At 35.6% G+C, this 18104-nt stretch overlaps 1 protein-coding gene across 1 annotated transcript; it reads right to left on the reverse strand.

The window, feature by feature from the left end:
- Positions 1-103: 103 nt before the first annotated feature.
- LOC114267790 (Saccharopine dehydrogenase) lies at positions 104-13890 on the reverse strand. The gene is made up of 14 exons (XM_028208851.2): positions 13587-13890; positions 11961-12058; positions 9566-9648; positions 9297-9423; positions 8771-8834; positions 7354-7451; positions 7170-7254; positions 6479-6602; positions 4604-4705; positions 1339-1403; positions 1095-1176; positions 775-854; positions 559-686; positions 104-455 (listed from the first exon to the last, which is right to left on the reverse strand). Exons 1-13 carry the CDS (start codon positions 13802-13804, stop codon positions 629-631), a joined length of 1284 nt encoding a protein of 427 aa, XP_028064652.1. The 5' UTR covers positions 13805-13890; the 3' UTR covers positions 104-455; positions 559-628.
- Positions 13891-18104: the final 4214 nt, after the last annotated feature.

Here is an 18104-nt window from a genome sequence, read left to right on the forward strand (position 1 = left end):
TAAAATAAAATGAAATAAATTGTGTTTCCTTTTTACTTATTGGGTTTTTTATTTTTTTTATTTTATAATCTTCCCTCTTTATACGAATGAATCACAATTATGATTTTTAAATACATCATCAATTTTTTTAAAATAAAAATAATAAAATAATGTAATTACAATTATCAGACATATGTTTATAAATATTAGAATGAAGCTAAACATACAAGAAAATTTTGATGTCCACGTGAAGGGCTGTATTGTCTTAAATATAATTAAGACCACAGATAAAATATATTTAAACGGTTGGCAGTTCAATGAATTATGAAGGGGGGTATTAATTTTAATATTTTTCCTAAAAAATAATCAAAACCTAATAGCGCTAACTGATGGTTGGTTATGAACTTTAAAATAGTTTTCAAGTTGCTTTGCTCACTCTTCACAAAAATGATTAACTGGGCAACAGACTCACTTACCTGAAAAAATAAACATAACAGAGAGACACCAACAGATTCTAAGTCAAAATGTATGTTAACCAAAGCTTCATTTATAAGATGCACAAAATTTTCGAAATTTTACCTTTGCAATCCGAACAGGAGAAAGCTGAATAGAAAATTCAACTTCTTGTGAAATGTTTATCTGAGAATTTTTACAAATATATTCCTAAACCGAGCTCTTTTGGATTTGTTTCCACCATCCATGGAGGCCTGTTGACAGGAAAAGTTATGGAAAACAACATGCTCATATGAATGGTAATGACAGAAAATTGTTTTTATCTGAAGCAAAAGTTATTACTTGTTCATTACAAAATTAATCGTTCCTTGTGCAGCTCGTTTTAGAAGAGCTTCCCTTGCCTCAATTGCAATTCCTTCAGGCTGCATGGTAAATGTATTATAGAATTAAAAGGCACGGTAAAAGAAAATCTGCAACCTAAATTATTTGGTAGTTTGAACATATATATGGAAGAAAAAGAAAGAAAAAAAAATGGAAGAAATCAAAATTTGAAATAAAAAACTTAAGGCAGTTATATAGGGGTAATTTGGACATGAAAAAATGCATGACATAGTTTCGTCAAGTAAATTGTCTGCTTTATGTAATAGAATTGATATATATACCTCTTCCGGGAACCAAACACCTGGTTGTGTGCTTCCTTCAAGAATGGCAAGTGCAAATGCAGCTGTGGCAGTTCCAACTGATCTGCAAGGGATTAATTAAATACACACATGTTATGACTTATGAGTCAAATAAATCCTTGGAAAATTATCTTCTTTAAAGGATAATCAAATCAATTAGCAAGGTGAGAATAGGTAGATCAATGCAGGTAAAGAGTACAAAAAGACTCTAGACAATAGAACTTACACAGAGAGTCTTTTGTGACTAAATAGAGCTAATGTATTGCGCCCATCTGCACACTCCAAATCGACCTGTTCATAAGAAAAATGAAGATGAAGCGACATACTTGATGCAATGTATAAGTCCAATAAAAAAAAATTCAAAAAAAAAAGCCCTGAAATAAAACTAATATAAACCTGTAAGAATTTATGTATTATTGATTGATGTTATTGATAGATATCTAATGTCTATTACAAATGGTTCCTTATATAGATGTAGGTGTAGTGGATGGTGGTAGTGGTGTAGTGGGTTAGGTTTAGTGGAGTAGGTGAGGTGGTAGTGGTGTAGTGGGTTAGGTTTAGTGGAGTTGGTGAGGTGGTAGTGGTGGTAGGTAATGGTAAATTCTAACAGCCCCCCGCAAACTCAAGGAGGATAGAAACTAACCAACTTGAGTTTGAAGAGAGGAACAAAACAAGAAAATACATAAAAATAAAAAAGGATAGGAGACACTGTATGGTCGTGTCAGACCATTGGTGAAGACACTGAATGGTGGTGTCATAACGTGGTAGAGGACACTGTATGGGGGTGTCATAACGTTGTAGAGGACACTGTATGGTGGTGTCATAACGGTGTAGAGGACACTGGATGGCGGTGTCAGACCGATGTAGAAGACAGTTTATGGGGTCATGTCGAACCGTTGTAGCAGACAATGTTGTGACAGTTGTTGTGACAGTTTACAGAGTCTTGCTGGACCCTTGCAGAAACTAACCGGAATCAATGTCGGGACAGTTTACAGAGTCTTGTCGGATCCATAAAGGAACTAACCGAAATTAATGTCGGGACAGTTTACAGAGTCTTGTCGGACCCATAAAGGAGCTAACCGGAATCAATGTCGGGACAGTTTACAGAGTCTTGTCGGACCCTTGTAAAAGTTGCACCCTCAAAAGGTGTGCCCAATTTTTTCAAAAGGCGTGCCATCAAAAGGCGTGCCCAATTCATCAAAAGGTGTGCCGGACATGATGGCGAGGCACGTGAGTGCCTTGGTTGGCGCGCCCGTTTGTCGTCTGGCGTCAAGTGGCGCGCGATACGCGTGGCTTCCTTGGCTATTTAACCAAGACGAAGGCTGAGGCTGAGGCAGAAACTGAGACAAAAAAACTGAGAGAAACCTCTGAAAAATTCTTCGTTTTGCTGAGAAAGATACTCTGCAACATTCTGTTGCCCAGAAAAATGGCTTCGTCTTCCCGCGGGCTGCTCACCCTCTTTCCCGACCTCAACGAGTCAACAAGAGAGAGAACTGGTGCGGTGGCACTGGAACCTCAACCAAGCGCCCCGGAGTTTGCTCCGTTGAACTTTCCGATGCGGTCGGTGGAGCAAAGAATGGCAGTGCAGTCAGATGTGGAGGCCAATCAGTATACTTTGAAGTCATGTGTGGAAACCATGACTGCGGTTACAAACTTGTCGAACCGGCTGCAGAGTAGGGCAAATGAGGTGCAGCATTTAAACTCCCAGCTGGCTCTGCTCCAACGCATGTATAAGGATGCGCGAGCAGAGATAAGTGTGCTAAAGGCGGAAAATAAGGAGCTGAAGCGGAAGGCCACTGTTATGTTCCGATTTGGAGGGCCGCCATATGCTGTAGTGGAGGAGCAGGGAGGAGGCAACTTGCTTGGTGGTCTAGGAAGCAGCGAGGCTGGGCAGTCACGGGACAACCAAGAGAAAAACAAGAAAAAGAGACCCGCAGCAGAGTAGAGAAGAAAGATCCCTCTGTGGGTGCGGTTGTTTTGTTTTTTGTGTGTTTTTTTTTTTTTTTTTTTTTTTTTTTTTTTTTTTTTTTTTTGAATGTAAAATGGTGATCGGGGTGAGCCCCGAGATGAATAAAATGAGTTTGGTCTGCAGTCCGTCTTCGTCTGCTTTGTTGTTGTTGTTGTTTTTTTTTTTTTTTTTTTTTTTTTTTTTTTTTTTTTTTTTACTTTGAATATCAGAACAAATAAAAAAAAAAAGGGAGATGTTTGTTTTGGAAGGGTAATCAAAATATATTTGTGGGTGTGTGTAAGGGTGGAGAAAAAGTGTCAAAGAGCACATGGAGTGTGAGTGGGTGCATAAGAAAAATAATAAAAGGAATGAGTGGAGAGAGGGTGTTATGTTTAAAGAAAAGAAGAGTGGTGAAATAATAAAATGGTTTTTTTTTTTTTTTTTTTTAATAATAATAATAATAATAATAATATATTAATTGAAGGCATGTGCGCTGGGAGACACAAGAGTGGTGGAATAATAAAATGGTTTTTTTTTTTTTTTTTTTTTAAATAATAGTAATAATAATAATAATAAGAATATATTAATTGAAGGCATGTGCGCTGGAGACACAACCTTTGGAGAATCAACCCAAATGGCAAAGAACAGCTTGCCGAAGAAAGGGCCCCATGATTGATACCCACTGTTTATGGCATAGGAAACATCGGCCACTATACCCACCAAGTTAAAAATAAGGACTGTGGTGGGAGGGATGAGAAAAGACGTCCATTTGAAGAGGTGGGGTTGACGTGGCCGCCGGAGATGTTAGCTCCGATCGAGACGGCGACGAAAAGAGCAAAAACATGGACGATGGCAGCAGAGATGACGCCGGAGGGGGTGGTGCAGACGCTGGGGAGGCCGGAGGCGCGTGCGTAGCCCTCGGCTGTTAAATGTTCTTGATCTGCACCGGAACAACTCCATCGGCGGGAGAGATGTATTGTTGCTGCTGATGATACTGATGAGGCCATGATGTCGAGATCCAGATACGGATTAATATCAGCGAACAGATATTCCGAAGACTTGAGATCAGTACTGTTGTCGACGATCTTATGGTTCGGATTCGGAAGCAGCCACGACGCCGCTTCGGATTCGGGAAGAGGAGATTGGTGCACTGGTATGTGGGTGAAAAGTATAGAGGAAGGAAGGAGAGAGAGAATTAGAAAATTTGGGTTTGTCCGGCGGACGGCCAAGGCGAGGCTGCCGCCCGCCGGTGAAGCGGAATCACTAAGTTCTTAACCTTGCTCTGATACCATGTAATAATTTATGTATTATTGATTGATGTTATTGATAGATATCTAATGTCTATTACAAATGGTTCCTTATATAGATGTAGGTGTAGTGGATGGTGGTAGTGGTGTAGTGGGTTAGGTTTAGTGGAGTAGGTGAGGTGGTAGTGGTGTAGTGGGTTAGGTTTAGTGCAGTTGGTGAGGTGGTAGTGGTGGTAGGTAATGGTAAATTCTAACAAAACCAGTCAATTCATTTAAGTATTTATGTGGTACCATACCCTCATTGAAACACGCTCTCCGGCAATTCCATCAACTGCTCGAACCACTGGGTCAAATTGTTCAACCAAGTTCTGAACTTTACTCCTGTCTCTTAGAAATTCCTGCAAGACTAGATCAAAATTACATAGGCCTATTGGGAGGAGCTAAAATAATAGTGAATCATACAATTGGTGTTTGATCACAATGGTAATCAAGTATAAATCATGAATCATTTGTTTCTCAATTCTCATTGCTCTGTGTATTGCAAATTATCATTAAAACATTGTATAAAACTCTCGTAAAAAAACAAAAGTGATCCTTAATATATTAATAAAAAGGGTTTCTGCATCCACTGTAATGAAATGCCAAACTCTATCCAATAAAAGCGGATGTCAGAAGTAACTAAGTCTAAATTATCTCACTTGAATTCAATAACCAACTTAAAAAAATATCATTGCTATTATCATTTGTTATTGGATTTATAACCATTTTGCAGTAACTCAAAGATAATTTATAGAGCAAGGCAGCAAGGAAAATAAAAGCAATGTGAAGTAAACAAGTGCAAATTAAGTGATTTTCAGAATGTAAAAGCATACTGTCACGATCCGCTCCCCGTACCCAAGGGTTAAGCATCGTAATGGTCAGTAACTGAAGTTACTTACGGCCAATTCTTAAACAAATCAATAAACGCAAGCGGAAGTAATATTTAAATAAGGGTACGAAAATAATCATTGGAGCTTCTATTTTTAGTATTATTTGTATTTTGACCCCTAAACTTTTAATAATTATGTTATTTTACAAAATTATACATAATAATATATAATAAATTATATGTTTTCCGAACTGAGATTAAATAATATTAGTATAAATTCTATAGAATAATTAAAAATCTGAGTTGTTACAATCTTCCCTCCTTTTAAAATTTCGTCCTCGAAATTTTTCACATGTAAGCTATCCGCTGCGCACTCTGATAAATATATATTAGATGATTAATCTGATAGAAAATAGTACCTCAAAAAAAAAAAAACTTTACCAAAAATAACGCACTGTCTAGTTGCCAAAAATTGTTTTGGGCCAAAATAAGAAATAAGGAGCGACTTTAAAAACTTTTCACTCGTTTTGTTGACGATAAAAATAAATAAAAATGAGAACACAATGACAGAATTATATGCAAGAATTAAAAAATTTGAGATGAACTTTTCATTGATTAGTATCTTTATAATTTGAATCCACTTTTAAAAACATCAAAATAAATTTTTTTTTTCTTGAATACTGAACTGAAAATTATATATATTTAATTATATTATAATTTTGGTAGGTGATTGAACCCGATATCCTTCTTTTCTTGTCCTACTTTTACTATAACAAACATAAATTATATCTAATATCCTTCACAAATTAGGCACACTAAAAAAAAAAAATTATTATATATGTATAATCATATAAAATTATAATATAATTAAATCGACGAACAAAATATAATAATTCGGTACTAATTTCCCGCCATCCTACTTAAATGTGCGTGTGTCCTATGCTCCAATGATGTTTTTTTTTTTTTTATAAACCATTGCTCTGATACCATTTGTTACGACCCGCTCCCCGTATCCAAGGGTTAAGCATCGTGATGACCAGTAACTGAAGTTACCTACGGCCAATTCTTAAACAAATCAATAAACGCAAGCGGAAGTAATATTTAAATAAGGGTACGAAAATAATCATTGGAGCTTCTATTTTTATTATTATTTATATTTTGACCCCTAAACTTTTAATAATTATATTATTTTACAAAATTATACATAATAACATATAATAAATTATATATTTTCCGAACTGAGATTAAATAATATTAGTATAAATTCTATAGAATAATTAAAAATCTGGGTTGTTACACATACCCTGGGAAGAAGATTAGTCATCACTGCCATTCCCCAATTCCAGAAAAATGGTGCAGTTCCAAATCGAGCACTAACAGTTGGTACTCGTAGGACCTCATGGGCACTTCTCACCTCTGGCAAATTCCTGGAAACAATGTTCTATGACTTAAGCCCTATCATTAAAATCCAGTGCAAACTCTGATCATTGAATTTAATTTAAGTACCGACTCTATGTTAATTGTGGAAGTTAATAACACAAAATCTACAATTTTTTTTTTTTTTTGTGGCAAGCGTTTCACATGGCATGACAAATCAACTTCTACTTTCAGGGGTGCCTTCCAACTTTAATAGAATTCAACTTGGCATGGGCCTGTAAGAATTTTTTGAGGGGGTTCTTAAATATGAATGCAGCTGGGCTTCAAAAACAGATGTAACAAATAAACTGGTTTCCTTATCGTTGTGTTATTCTGCAAGAGGCTGAAAATTTTAAAAACATATGGACCCGATGGATGCAAATTTTCTTATCTGTTGATTGTATTTTATGAAATAAATATTGTGTTTTACTTTATCCAAAGAGTTTTTGTTGTTGTAATTTTATGTAACTAAAAGTTGATATTAGTGATGTACCCCACTCAAGAAAATGTTGGCTCACTGTATCTGTATGCATGCAAGTTTTGCTGTCTTAAGAGTAGTTTGTATCTTACGAACTTACAAGAGGTAAACATCTCTTTTTCCAATCCCCTTCCCAAAGTCGATGTTTAGCATTCCAGTATAGGGCTTTAGCTTGATCTTTTCTCCTGATAAATTTAATCCATTATTTCGGTGAGAATGATGATATAATATAGGTCAGCGATCAAAATTAGAGAAAATATTGTAGCTATACATTTGAAACAAACCTCTACTATATGCAACAACCTCCTCTCCAAGAAGTAAAAAACTAGTGGCTAATATTGTTGGGCCAGCACCTCCAGTGCCTGCTGTGTAGTAGGAGAATCTGAAGTAATATACCAGCATGTAAGTTGCCAAATTCTTTAAGAAAGAATTAGAAGAAAAACAAAATATTTGTCGCTTTTCAACCCCAGTTCGAGATAACTCTCAAGTAACACTGATGTATGCACAAGTAATACTTATGTATGTGCAACCATGTTGGATTTGCATTTAATCAACTATCTTTACTATTAACACCAAAGTAGTAGACAAAAGTAGTAGTCAAACATTGAAAAACTGCATACAGAATGTGTTACATGGACTCTTCTATATCCCCCAAGTACCCGTGTCCACCAGATATGATATGGGTAAGGGTGTGAAATATGTGTCTGACACTCGTACCCAATTTAGACACTCGGACCTTTTAAGTTGTTACAATATAAGAAAAAGAAGAAACTCATATGTGCTAGCAAAGCAATACTTTTAGCCACCCACATGAATTAGATATAGAAACTTTACATTTTTTCTGAATCCTATTTAATTTATAGTATATTTATGTATAATGTACATTTCATCTGAAAATATTATATAATATGCAATATATATATATATGTATATGATGCGTCTCCGTACCTATATTCAATTTTGGATATGTATCTCAAGATCGTAAGATTTAAATTTTTTAAAGTCTAAAGCTTGGATACACACCTGCACCCAATACTCATATCCAAGTCCATGTAACATATCAGTAACAATGGCCTCAGTTAAAATCAGCAAAAAGAGAGGAAGATGAAGAAGGATGTTGACTTGGAGCTAAAACAGTGTGAGGAAAGAAAATATGTGCCATTCCTTTTACCTGTGTTTGAGAAGTTATAGGTGAACAGAAAATGCTACTCAAGTTATAAAGAGATTTTCAATGTTGCAAAGCTTGTAATGATGCATGGGGCCGAGTGTCAATAAATTAAGACATGTTCAACGAGTAAATGATACAGATGAGGATAGTATGGTGAGGATGATGAAAGATTGAGGACAAATTAGAAGAATGTTACAATAAAGCCTAGAACTCACTTCAATAGGAGATGTTGTTGCTTGCAGTCAACAATCATCTCTGCTTTTTGAGATGATTGTTGCCTTGCCTTCTGGAAAAATATAACAGCCTAGGAGACTAGTATAATTATAATGCCTTTTCCACAGACAAAATAATAAATTAAAAAAAAAAGAGTTCAAGGTGCAAACAGATAAGCTGGCGCCAAATATCTGGCAACTTATGGCTCTAGATAGAGATGAATGGTGAAATGTTGATCAATGTTTGATATTATCAGAAACTGATGGAAAAAAAGCAAATCTTGGAACCCACATCAAGGGGGTAGCAGGTGAAATGATTACCTAAGTCTCTCAGGCTCCCCCTTGCTTTCACTTCTTGCAGCACGAACTAACTCTGCTGCCATCACTGTCACGAAAATGTTATGAATAATCAAATTCCAGAGCTGAAGCATATTATCATTATCAGACATAATAAAGTAATCATTTTCCACATAAACATATTCTGGCTTCATTACTAACTAAATATGAATTCCAACCCATAGTAATATTGAAGTTCTATTCTAAGATTGACTAAAGGAGGAAGGTTTGTGTCGGGTCAATAAACCATAATATTTGAGAAAATTCATATTGGAAACACCAAAGAGTTACTCCGACATGATGTGCAATCCACTAGTTGGCATAAGACCATTATTTAAACTAATGCCTCACAACAATATATGCTGCAGAGACAGACCTACAAGATCACTCGTTGCTTCTATGCTGTGTTGTGGATATTTGTTGTCAAAACATTCGTTTCACTTTGGGTCACAGAATATTTCACAGTGAATTGAATGCGTAAAACTTTAACCAAGACTAAATGTGTGGGCACCATTGCTCACTCCGGGATAGATTCCTCCAGTTGTTATGGCTGGAATATTTGCAGCCAGTGCTTTACTCATATAGGATTTTGCACGCCACGCATAGGTTGTATCGTCACATACATCAACGTATGCTGTCTGTTTGGAGACAAAACATTAGCAAGCTAAGGTTATACTCTTTTGTAAGAAGACACGTTATATAGATACCTACTAATTATAAAAGATGAGATACAATTCAAAAAATGAGGAATTAAAATCGCGCTAATTACCTGTTTCTCACCTTGGTCTTTATAGCAGCTTCCAGCACAGTGCATCTCTCTGCCTGTTGGAATGGCCCCGCAGTATGAACTACAAGATCTGCATCTGTAAAGGAAATATTGTAGTTTGAATACAGAGTGTTTAGAATATATACCAAAAGATTTTGTTGCAGCTACCTAAAAATGGTGGGATTGCCTCAGAAATTAATATATACCATTGTTGTCATCATGGTTATCTTTACCAGGGATTATAAATTTATTATCTAAAATCATGTCTTTCATATGGCCTCTACTTCTTCTCCTTTACATACATCCCCTCCGCCTCCTCATCGTAATCCCCCTCGGAATCGACATCCTCCAAACCGTTGGGGGTTATTTGAGTAATACTAATTATCCCATTTTCCAGTATCTTTCATATGACAGGGTCTCCCCTACCTATCGCTCTTTTCTTGGCAAGCTTGATCCGAGGCCATTCCTTGTTTTGTGTCAGAGGCCCTTCAAAATCCAAAATGGGTGGAGGCTATGTAGGTTGAGATGGCAGCTTTAGAACGAAATCATACTTGGAATCTAGTTCCTTTACCTTCTGGCGAGAGTACTGTGGGTTGCAAATGGGTATTCACTATTAAATATCTAGCTGATGGCTCCATTAACCGTTACAAAGCCCGCTTGGTGGCCAAAGACTTCACCCAAGTTCTTGGCGAGGATTTTGGAGCCACTTTCGCACCTGTTGCCAAGCTTACCTCAGTTCGTCTTCTCATCTCTTTTGCAGCATCCCATTCTAGGCATCTTCATCAGCTTGATGTCAAGAATGCCTTTCTTCATGGGGATCTTCTTGACACGATTTATATGGCACCTCCTCCTGGTTTTCGAGCTAAGGGGGGAGTATACGAAAAAAGTGTGTCGATTGTGCAAGTCTTTGTATGGCTTGAAACAATCTCAACGAGTTTGGTTTAGTCGTTTCAGTTATGTCATCATCTCCATGGGGTTTGTTCAATGCCACTCCGACCATACTTGCTTCATCTGTCGTAATTCAACTGGTCAATGTATAGTCTTGTTGGTTTATGTGGAAGATATTATTCTCACAAGTGATGATTCTATGGGCATTAATCAAGTAAAAAGGGATTTGGGACACACCTTTGATATTAAGGATTTGGGAAGTCTAAAGTATTTTCTTGGGATTGAGGTGACTCGCTCACGGCAAAGAATCTCCTTATGTCAGAGAAAGTACACTCTTGACTTAATTCAGAATACTGATATGTTAGGGTGTAAACCTGTTTCTACTCTCCTATGGATCCCAATGTCAAGCTTACATCAAAATCTGGCGAGTTGCTAGAAGACCCAAGCATGTATCAACGTCTTGTTGGACGTCTAATTTATTTGATCAACACTAGACCTGACTTGACATTTGCAGTCAGTGTTGTTAGTCAATTCATGCATGCACCTCATACAAAACATCTTGATGCGGTTCATCGTATTTTGAGATGTTTTGAAGACCTCTCCTGGCTTGGGATTATTCTTTACAGTCGCTCCTTAATTTCCCTGATGCTGACTATGCAAGATCTAGAACTAATCGGCGTTCTACTTCTAGCTTTTGTACTTTCTATGGTGATCATCTTATATCATGGAAGAGTAAGAAGTAGGCAGTTGTTTCTATATCTTCTGCAGAAGCTGAGTATCCAACTATGGCACAGGGAACATGTGAGATTCTATGGTTTCGTTCTGTCCTCTGATTCTATTCTTCATGAACGTACTAAGCATATAGAGGTTGATATTCATTTCATTCGAGAGAAGGTTCAAACTGGTATTGTGAGTCCATCCTTTGTCTCTCCTTATCAGCAATTAGCAAATATGTTCACAAAGTTCGTAGGACCAACATTACTCTAGTCATCCATTGGCAAGTTACGATTGTTGAATATCTTCACACCAGCTTAAGGGGGAGTGTTGAGTATAGAAATTACAGTACATAGAATTTCTTTTTTTTTATTATTATGTATATAATTTGTGATTCACGGTTTATATACATAATACTAAAAATAAAAAGATTTTATCTACTCTAATTTTTATATTCAACAAATATGAATTATGAGTTTAGTGGCCTTTATTCAAGTCAAATAGATGTGTGTCAGGTCTTCTTTGCTAATGACAGCCTATGATGAAGATAATAGTAAAAGGTACATTGCTAGCATTTCAAATAAACCTCATGTAAAGCCAATGTGAACAGATAAGTGAAGTTCATTACCAGTGTCAGATGGAACAAAATTTTCATAATTCTGAATACGTTTTAGTTGTCTACTTTCTGTTATTTTCTATAGTAAACAATCAAATCCTGTAACAAAAGGGCAGAGTCTATTAAAAAACAACTGTAGTTTGAGCAACAGAATCATCTTGTTGAAAGTTCGAACTTATTAGATGGCTCACCATGTAACGTTGCTTCCAAAGATTCCATATCATCAATGTTGACTTCAGCAAACTCTGAATTCTTCCCAAGTTGAGCCACCCTAGTAGCACCTTTTTCCCTGACACAGAACACAATCCAGAAAATTCAGAATTTAAGTTTGAAAAATCAAATCATATTTCCAAATTCCATACTAGAAACATCAAGAACAAGGTTTCCACGCATTCCACAAATTTCAAGAACTAAATCTGTGATTGGTTCAAAATGTAGGAAAATTGAAAGATAGTAGTTTTTTTCCTTGGAGGCTGAGAAAGCTGAAATTTTCCTCCCAAGTGAGTTCACCAGAACTACTAGGATGAGTTACGGTGAATTTTCTATTTCATTTAACAAAAAATAACATGGAGCAGGGTACTCAAAAGCATTATTTTCATTCCGTCCCTTGTGTTTCCTCAGAGGGAAAAGAAAACCTTCGATGTATTTGAAAATTTAAGGCAATTTCAAATATTTACATAACTAAACTTAATCCATTTGGATACACAAAAAAAATAATAATAAATAAAAAAGGAAGATGAAAGAAAACTAAACTTTATTAATCAGAAGAAATTTCATCATTTGCAATCTTAATACATTTAGTGGCATATTTATCCAAAAACTACATATAAATAAGGCTCAAAATTCTAGTGTTTTTTTTCCTGGAAACCAAACAGAGCAGAAAGAAAAAATTAACAGCAACTTGAAAAATCAAACCAACCCAAAATAGTTACATCATCAAGTTTACTCAAGTGTGATACTCAAAAAACGCAGGAAAATACAAAGCTCAAAATTCTACTTTATTTTCTCATCATCAACCAACAGAGGAGGGGAAAGAAAATTTAACAGGAACCTGAGAATTCAAAATGACTTTGTAAATTGTAAGTTAAGCCATTTGGATGCTTCAAAAAACACGGAAAATAAAAGAAATTAAACATAAATTTTTATCACTTGCAACCTCAATACAACTGATTTCCATTTTGGGATACGTAGGCAACTTTGCCAGCATTAATCACCCGAAAACTAAAGATAACATAAGGCACAAAATTTTACATATATTTTCCAAACAACCAAACAGTGGGAAAATAAAAAATTAACAGGAACCTGAGAAATTAAAGCAATTCAAACGGTTTTTGTAACAAAAGTGATGCCATTTGGATATGCTCAAAAAGTATAATGAAAGAAAATTAAATGGACAACTACAAAAACAAATCCTAGGTTTGACCTTGTAATAAAACAAGTTATCTCTGCAATAGATTAAATTATAAATTTTTACTTTTATTAATTTAAATTATAATCTTTTAAATTTTTTAAATTTAAATTATTTGACTATTTCGTTTACTAAAACCAATCAAAAAATAATCTTTTAGCTATTAAAATTAATGTAATTATATATAAAATGTCTGAAATACTCAGGCAAATTGTTCATATTGAAAATAAATTAAAAGTATAAAATTTAAATTGATAAAATTAAAAAATTAAATTTATTTTGTTACAACAGTCAAATTCGGAGTTTGTTTTTTTTTTATAATTTTTTCAAAATAAAACTTTAATCAACAGAACTTTATTTTCTCGGCAACCAAACAGTGAGAGAGAGAGAGAGAGTGTGTGAGAACTACTTGTTTCGACCGCCGACGACGATGCGGAGGTCGGGACACAGGGCGGAGAGAGCAGTGGCGATGGAGCCTCCGACCCTGCCGGTTCCTCCAAGAATCAAAACCCTAGAATTTCGAACCTTCTCTGGAAGTTGAACTCTGTGTTCTGTCTCTTTGCCACTGGAGGCCATAGTACTCAGAGCTCTGTTGTAGTTGTTCAAATGTAGCCATGCTCGCGCCATCTCTCTCTCTCTCTCTCTCTCTCCTTCTTCCTCTTCTTCTACGGGGAAGGCCCTTTCATATCCAAGTTATCGTTAGTGGTGACGTGGCATCATCATATGGGAACGCGACGTGTGATGATGTATATGGCAACAAGGATGGGTACACGTGGCTGGCTGATTGCGGTGTTTTGAACAGCGGGGCCCACTCACAATTCAAAGTGAATTTTGATTAGGGAAAATGTCACGTAGCTCAAATTTTGTGGCTCAAAAGTGGCTCAAATGGCCAAAACGACGTCGTTTTGGCCATTTTTATGTTGTTCTGTACTCAAAACGACGTCGTTTTGACCATTTGAGCCACTTTTGAGCCACAAAATTTGAGCTACGTAACATTGTCGTTTGATTAGAATGATCTTTGATATATTGAGGGTGACATACATCGACACCTTTAGTCCAATTACTATTTATTCTTTGACGGTTTAAAAACGGTAGTTCTACGTAGCTCGAAAAGTGAAGCTTGAAATTGGCTCGAATTAGAAGTAGAGAAGAAGAAGAGAAGGAAGAAGGAAGAAGGAGAAGGAAGGAGGAAGGAGGGAGGAGGAGGAGGGACTGGAGGGGGCCCAACAAATGGGGCTGGAGGCGAGGGGCGGAGGCGAGGCAAAGTCGACGAGTAGCGCCGATCCTCGGCGGCGGCGGTGGTGCTGGCTCTTCTCTTTCTCTTCTCCTCTCTTCTTCCTCTCTTCTCTCCCTCTTTTTGTTCTGTCTCTTTCTCCTCTCTTCTCTCCCTCTTTCGAGCCAATTCGAGCCAACCAATTCGAGCTACGGCTCATTTCCGGTTTAAAAATTACATTTTCACTCTACTAATTAATAGTTTCATTTCACAAACCTTTCTATTTATATAAAAAATAATAATTCCTACTAAAAAAATAGAAGAAATTATATTAAAAAAAATAAAAGAAAGAAGAAAAAAAAAGGAAGAGAAAGTAAAACAAAGCAAAAAAAAAAAAAGAATACATGAGTTTAATGTTTTCATTCCGTCTAAATAGTTACAATGACAAGGGAGGTCAGTGTAATTTTCCAAACGTCGGGGGATGATATGTATTAAATCTAAATCTCAGGAGCTGTAAGTGTAATTTATCCATTTATTAATTAGTATATCAAAACTAACTGAGTAATATTAGGGATACCAAATAAATGATCAAATGTCTTATGAAAAATGTTTGGTGGCTCGAATTTTTGTGACTTGAATGGCCCGAATATGTTAAAACGACGTCGTTTTACATCCAAAACGACGTCGTTTTACATCCAAAACGACGTTATTTTGGGTGTTTCGAGTTATTCAAGCCATGATTTTTCGAGTCACTTAACATTGTTGATATCTTATATGGGTATGGGGTTCGCAATGTGAGATATTTGGTCATTTATTTGATAAAAAATTTAGAGTGTATAGCATTTTCCAAACTAATTAGTACAGCATCATTATTTTAATTATGATGAGAGATGTGGAAAATGTCATAACACTTTTAAAATAAAAATATAATAAAATAAAATATTCTTTTCATTTTAAAATATTAATTTATTAATTTATTTTTTATTATTTCAAAATACTCATTCTTGTTTAAAAATTAATAATTTTTTTATTTTTTCTCTTCTTCTAAGTTAATTACAAAATGTAATAATTTTACTATCAAATGGTAGTTTAAAAAAGTTAATATTTTTGAAATATAATAATTGTACTATAAAAAATTATTAATGTTAATTAATTTAGAAGAAGAGTTAATATTTTGAAAAGTTAATATTTTTTTAGGTGTAATAATTGTACTACCAAAAAATATAAATTCCCCAAAAATAATTAATATTTTGAAACGGATGGAGTAAACAGTAAAGTTGACAAGTCTAAGGGGAGACTAGTGTAATTTTAAAAATTATAATTAAATCAAGGAGAATTTTTTTTAAGGTCCCCTGATGATATTAAGATTTTATAAGATAAGAGATATGCAATATTTTCATAATAGTTAGGGTCACTCAACATTTTGCTAAAGAAATTTTGATCCAAAAAAATTTCAAAGCACAAAGAAATTTCAAACAAATTTATGTGTATTTTGAAATTTCTCTACTCCATTTCTCCGATTTTCTATGTGTTTTAAAATTTTCTGAGTTGGAATTTCTTTGTATTTTGATTAATTTTCTTTAATTTGATCACAATTTTCTATATATTTAACAAAATCAGAGAAATTTAAAGACTATGCATACAAGCAATCATTGTCTTGTTGACATCTTATCTATTAACTAAACCCTCACTAGTCCTATTACTACCAGATTGTAAGTTGGTTTTCCAATCAACTATAACTGTCCCTTCATGATTCTTATCATCAGCTATCGTGTCACAACCCAAACCCGTCCCTATAGGTTTAGTGACGTAACTGGCCAGTAATCCTGGGATTACCAAAGGTCTCTTAACATAATAACAAAATATAAGGGGCTACAGAAGCAATTATACAAAATACAAGATCCATAGAGCTATGTAGACATACATGAGATAGGAAAAAAATTTTAAGCTTATATAATGCCAAACTTCCATAAGACTTGTAACACTGTACATATAATGTCATGAGGGACTCAGCCCAGCGTACAGATAAGCAAAACAAACAACAAAACATCTACAACGGTTCCCAAAACTTGACTTCTCAAAAAGGAACCTCCCTGGGAGGCACAATGGTTGGCTGACCCAAAAACACTCCAGGCAGCAACTTAGGCCTGATCACGCGCCTGCTTACCCACATACATAATATAAATAGTGAGCGGAAGCCCAGTGAATAATAACAGAGTAAAGGGTTTAAATGAATAATGTCTATAACAGATTTAGAAATTAGAGTTCATATCAGAAACAGATTTATATTCATATTCTTGTTCAAACTACATACAGAAATAAGAATTCATGCTTCTTCATACATGGTACATCCATTAGCGTTATCATGCTTGTCAGTTCCATAAGGAACCTCCGATACCGGGAACTTGTAATATACTTGAGCCACGGTATTATTACCTCCCAACAAGGGCCATGAGACCACGGTATTATTACTCTCGGACAAGGGCCTTGTACTAACGATGCCACGAATACTAGTAAAAAAATGGGACAGCCATTCATCGTATAGAACATAACATTTCTTAAACATATCTTATTTCTTCATACAGAAAATAATTAAAGTTGAACATAGCTTTACTAAGTTATTACTCACTGATGGCTTCAGATGCGGACAGACAGAGCAGACAAAATCAAACAGTTTATAGCGCGTGACCTACACAAACATAACAGATACACATCTTGAAACACATACCTGAATACACATAACTTCTTTCATTTCGTTCTTAGTGTATTTCTAAGTCTCATCCTCATTATTAGGTCTTAATTATGGCCTAGGAATATCTAGGATGCAATGAGGATGCCAAAATGCACTTTGGAACTCTTAACAAAACTTGTTGAAAACAGAAGGCCCGCTCGAGTGCAACTTCCCTCGTTCGAGTGGACATGCAAACATATAAGGGACAGCTCAAGCACAACTTCCTTCGCTCGAGCAGTCTGTAAACTCTGAAAAGTACTGGTTATGTGAATTCTCCACTTGATGGCCGCTTGAGTGTGAGACTGGGGCCCTCGCTCAAGCGTAACTCTTGTTGTTCGAGCGGTCTGCAAAATATGTAAACTTCTGGGAGCTTGCATTTCACGCTCGAGCCAACTTTTGGTCTCTCACGCGGAAGTGCAAGATCACAGAGTGGTCGCTCGAGCGTAGCTTCGGTTGCTCGAGCGGAAAACCAAAATCTGGAATTTCCATATTGCACTCCCAAGCTCAAAACTCGAATCAAACACTTTAAAACTCATTCTTTTGGGCCAAAAACTTGAGCAAACTTGTATAAACTTGAAAAACATCTTGAATTCAAAACTATTAGCATGCCCATTGTTCAAAAGTCAACTTGAAACTTATGAATATGCCATAAACATGACTTGCATGAATTACTATGAACTTAGACTTTCCAAAACATGATCAATTAAGGTCAAATGGTAAGAGATGTGATGAATTCTCAAAACCATGTCAAAATAAACACATGCATGTGGAAATTATTTAGAAACAAACTCAAAATGCTATGATATATGCATGCATGCATGCATGAATGGCTCAATTTTCTTCATTTCTAGCTTAGTTCTTCCATTATTCAACTCAATTCTCTTGAATTCAAGGTCTAGATATCATCTTTGAACAATCCAAGGGTTGAATTCTTACCTAGGCTTGCCAGCGAGAGGCTACAGGCTTGCTTCTTGTATCTTTAA

Source organism: Camellia sinensis, chromosome 12 (genome assembly GCF_055761805.1).
Source record: "Camellia sinensis isolate YWXY chromosome 12, ASM5576180v1, whole genome shotgun sequence".
NCBI lineage: Eukaryota > Viridiplantae > Streptophyta > Magnoliopsida > Ericales > Theaceae > Camellia > Camellia sinensis.

Excerpts from the sequence above, each read along its gene's own strand:
- LOC114267790 (XM_028208851.2), bottom strand. The coding sequence starts at position 13,804 with ATGGCGCGAGCATGGCTACATTTGAACAACTACAACAGAGCTCTGAGT. Across the intron at positions 12,059-13,586 it reads GTCGTCGGCGGTCGAAACAA|GGAAAAAGGTGCTACTAGGG; the intron begins GTAGTTCTCACA and ends GTTCTGTGTCAG. Across the intron at positions 6,603-7,169 it reads AAAAGAGATGTTTACCTCTT|GAATTTGCCAGAGGTGAGAA; the intron begins GTAAGTTCGTAA and ends CATTGTTTCCAG.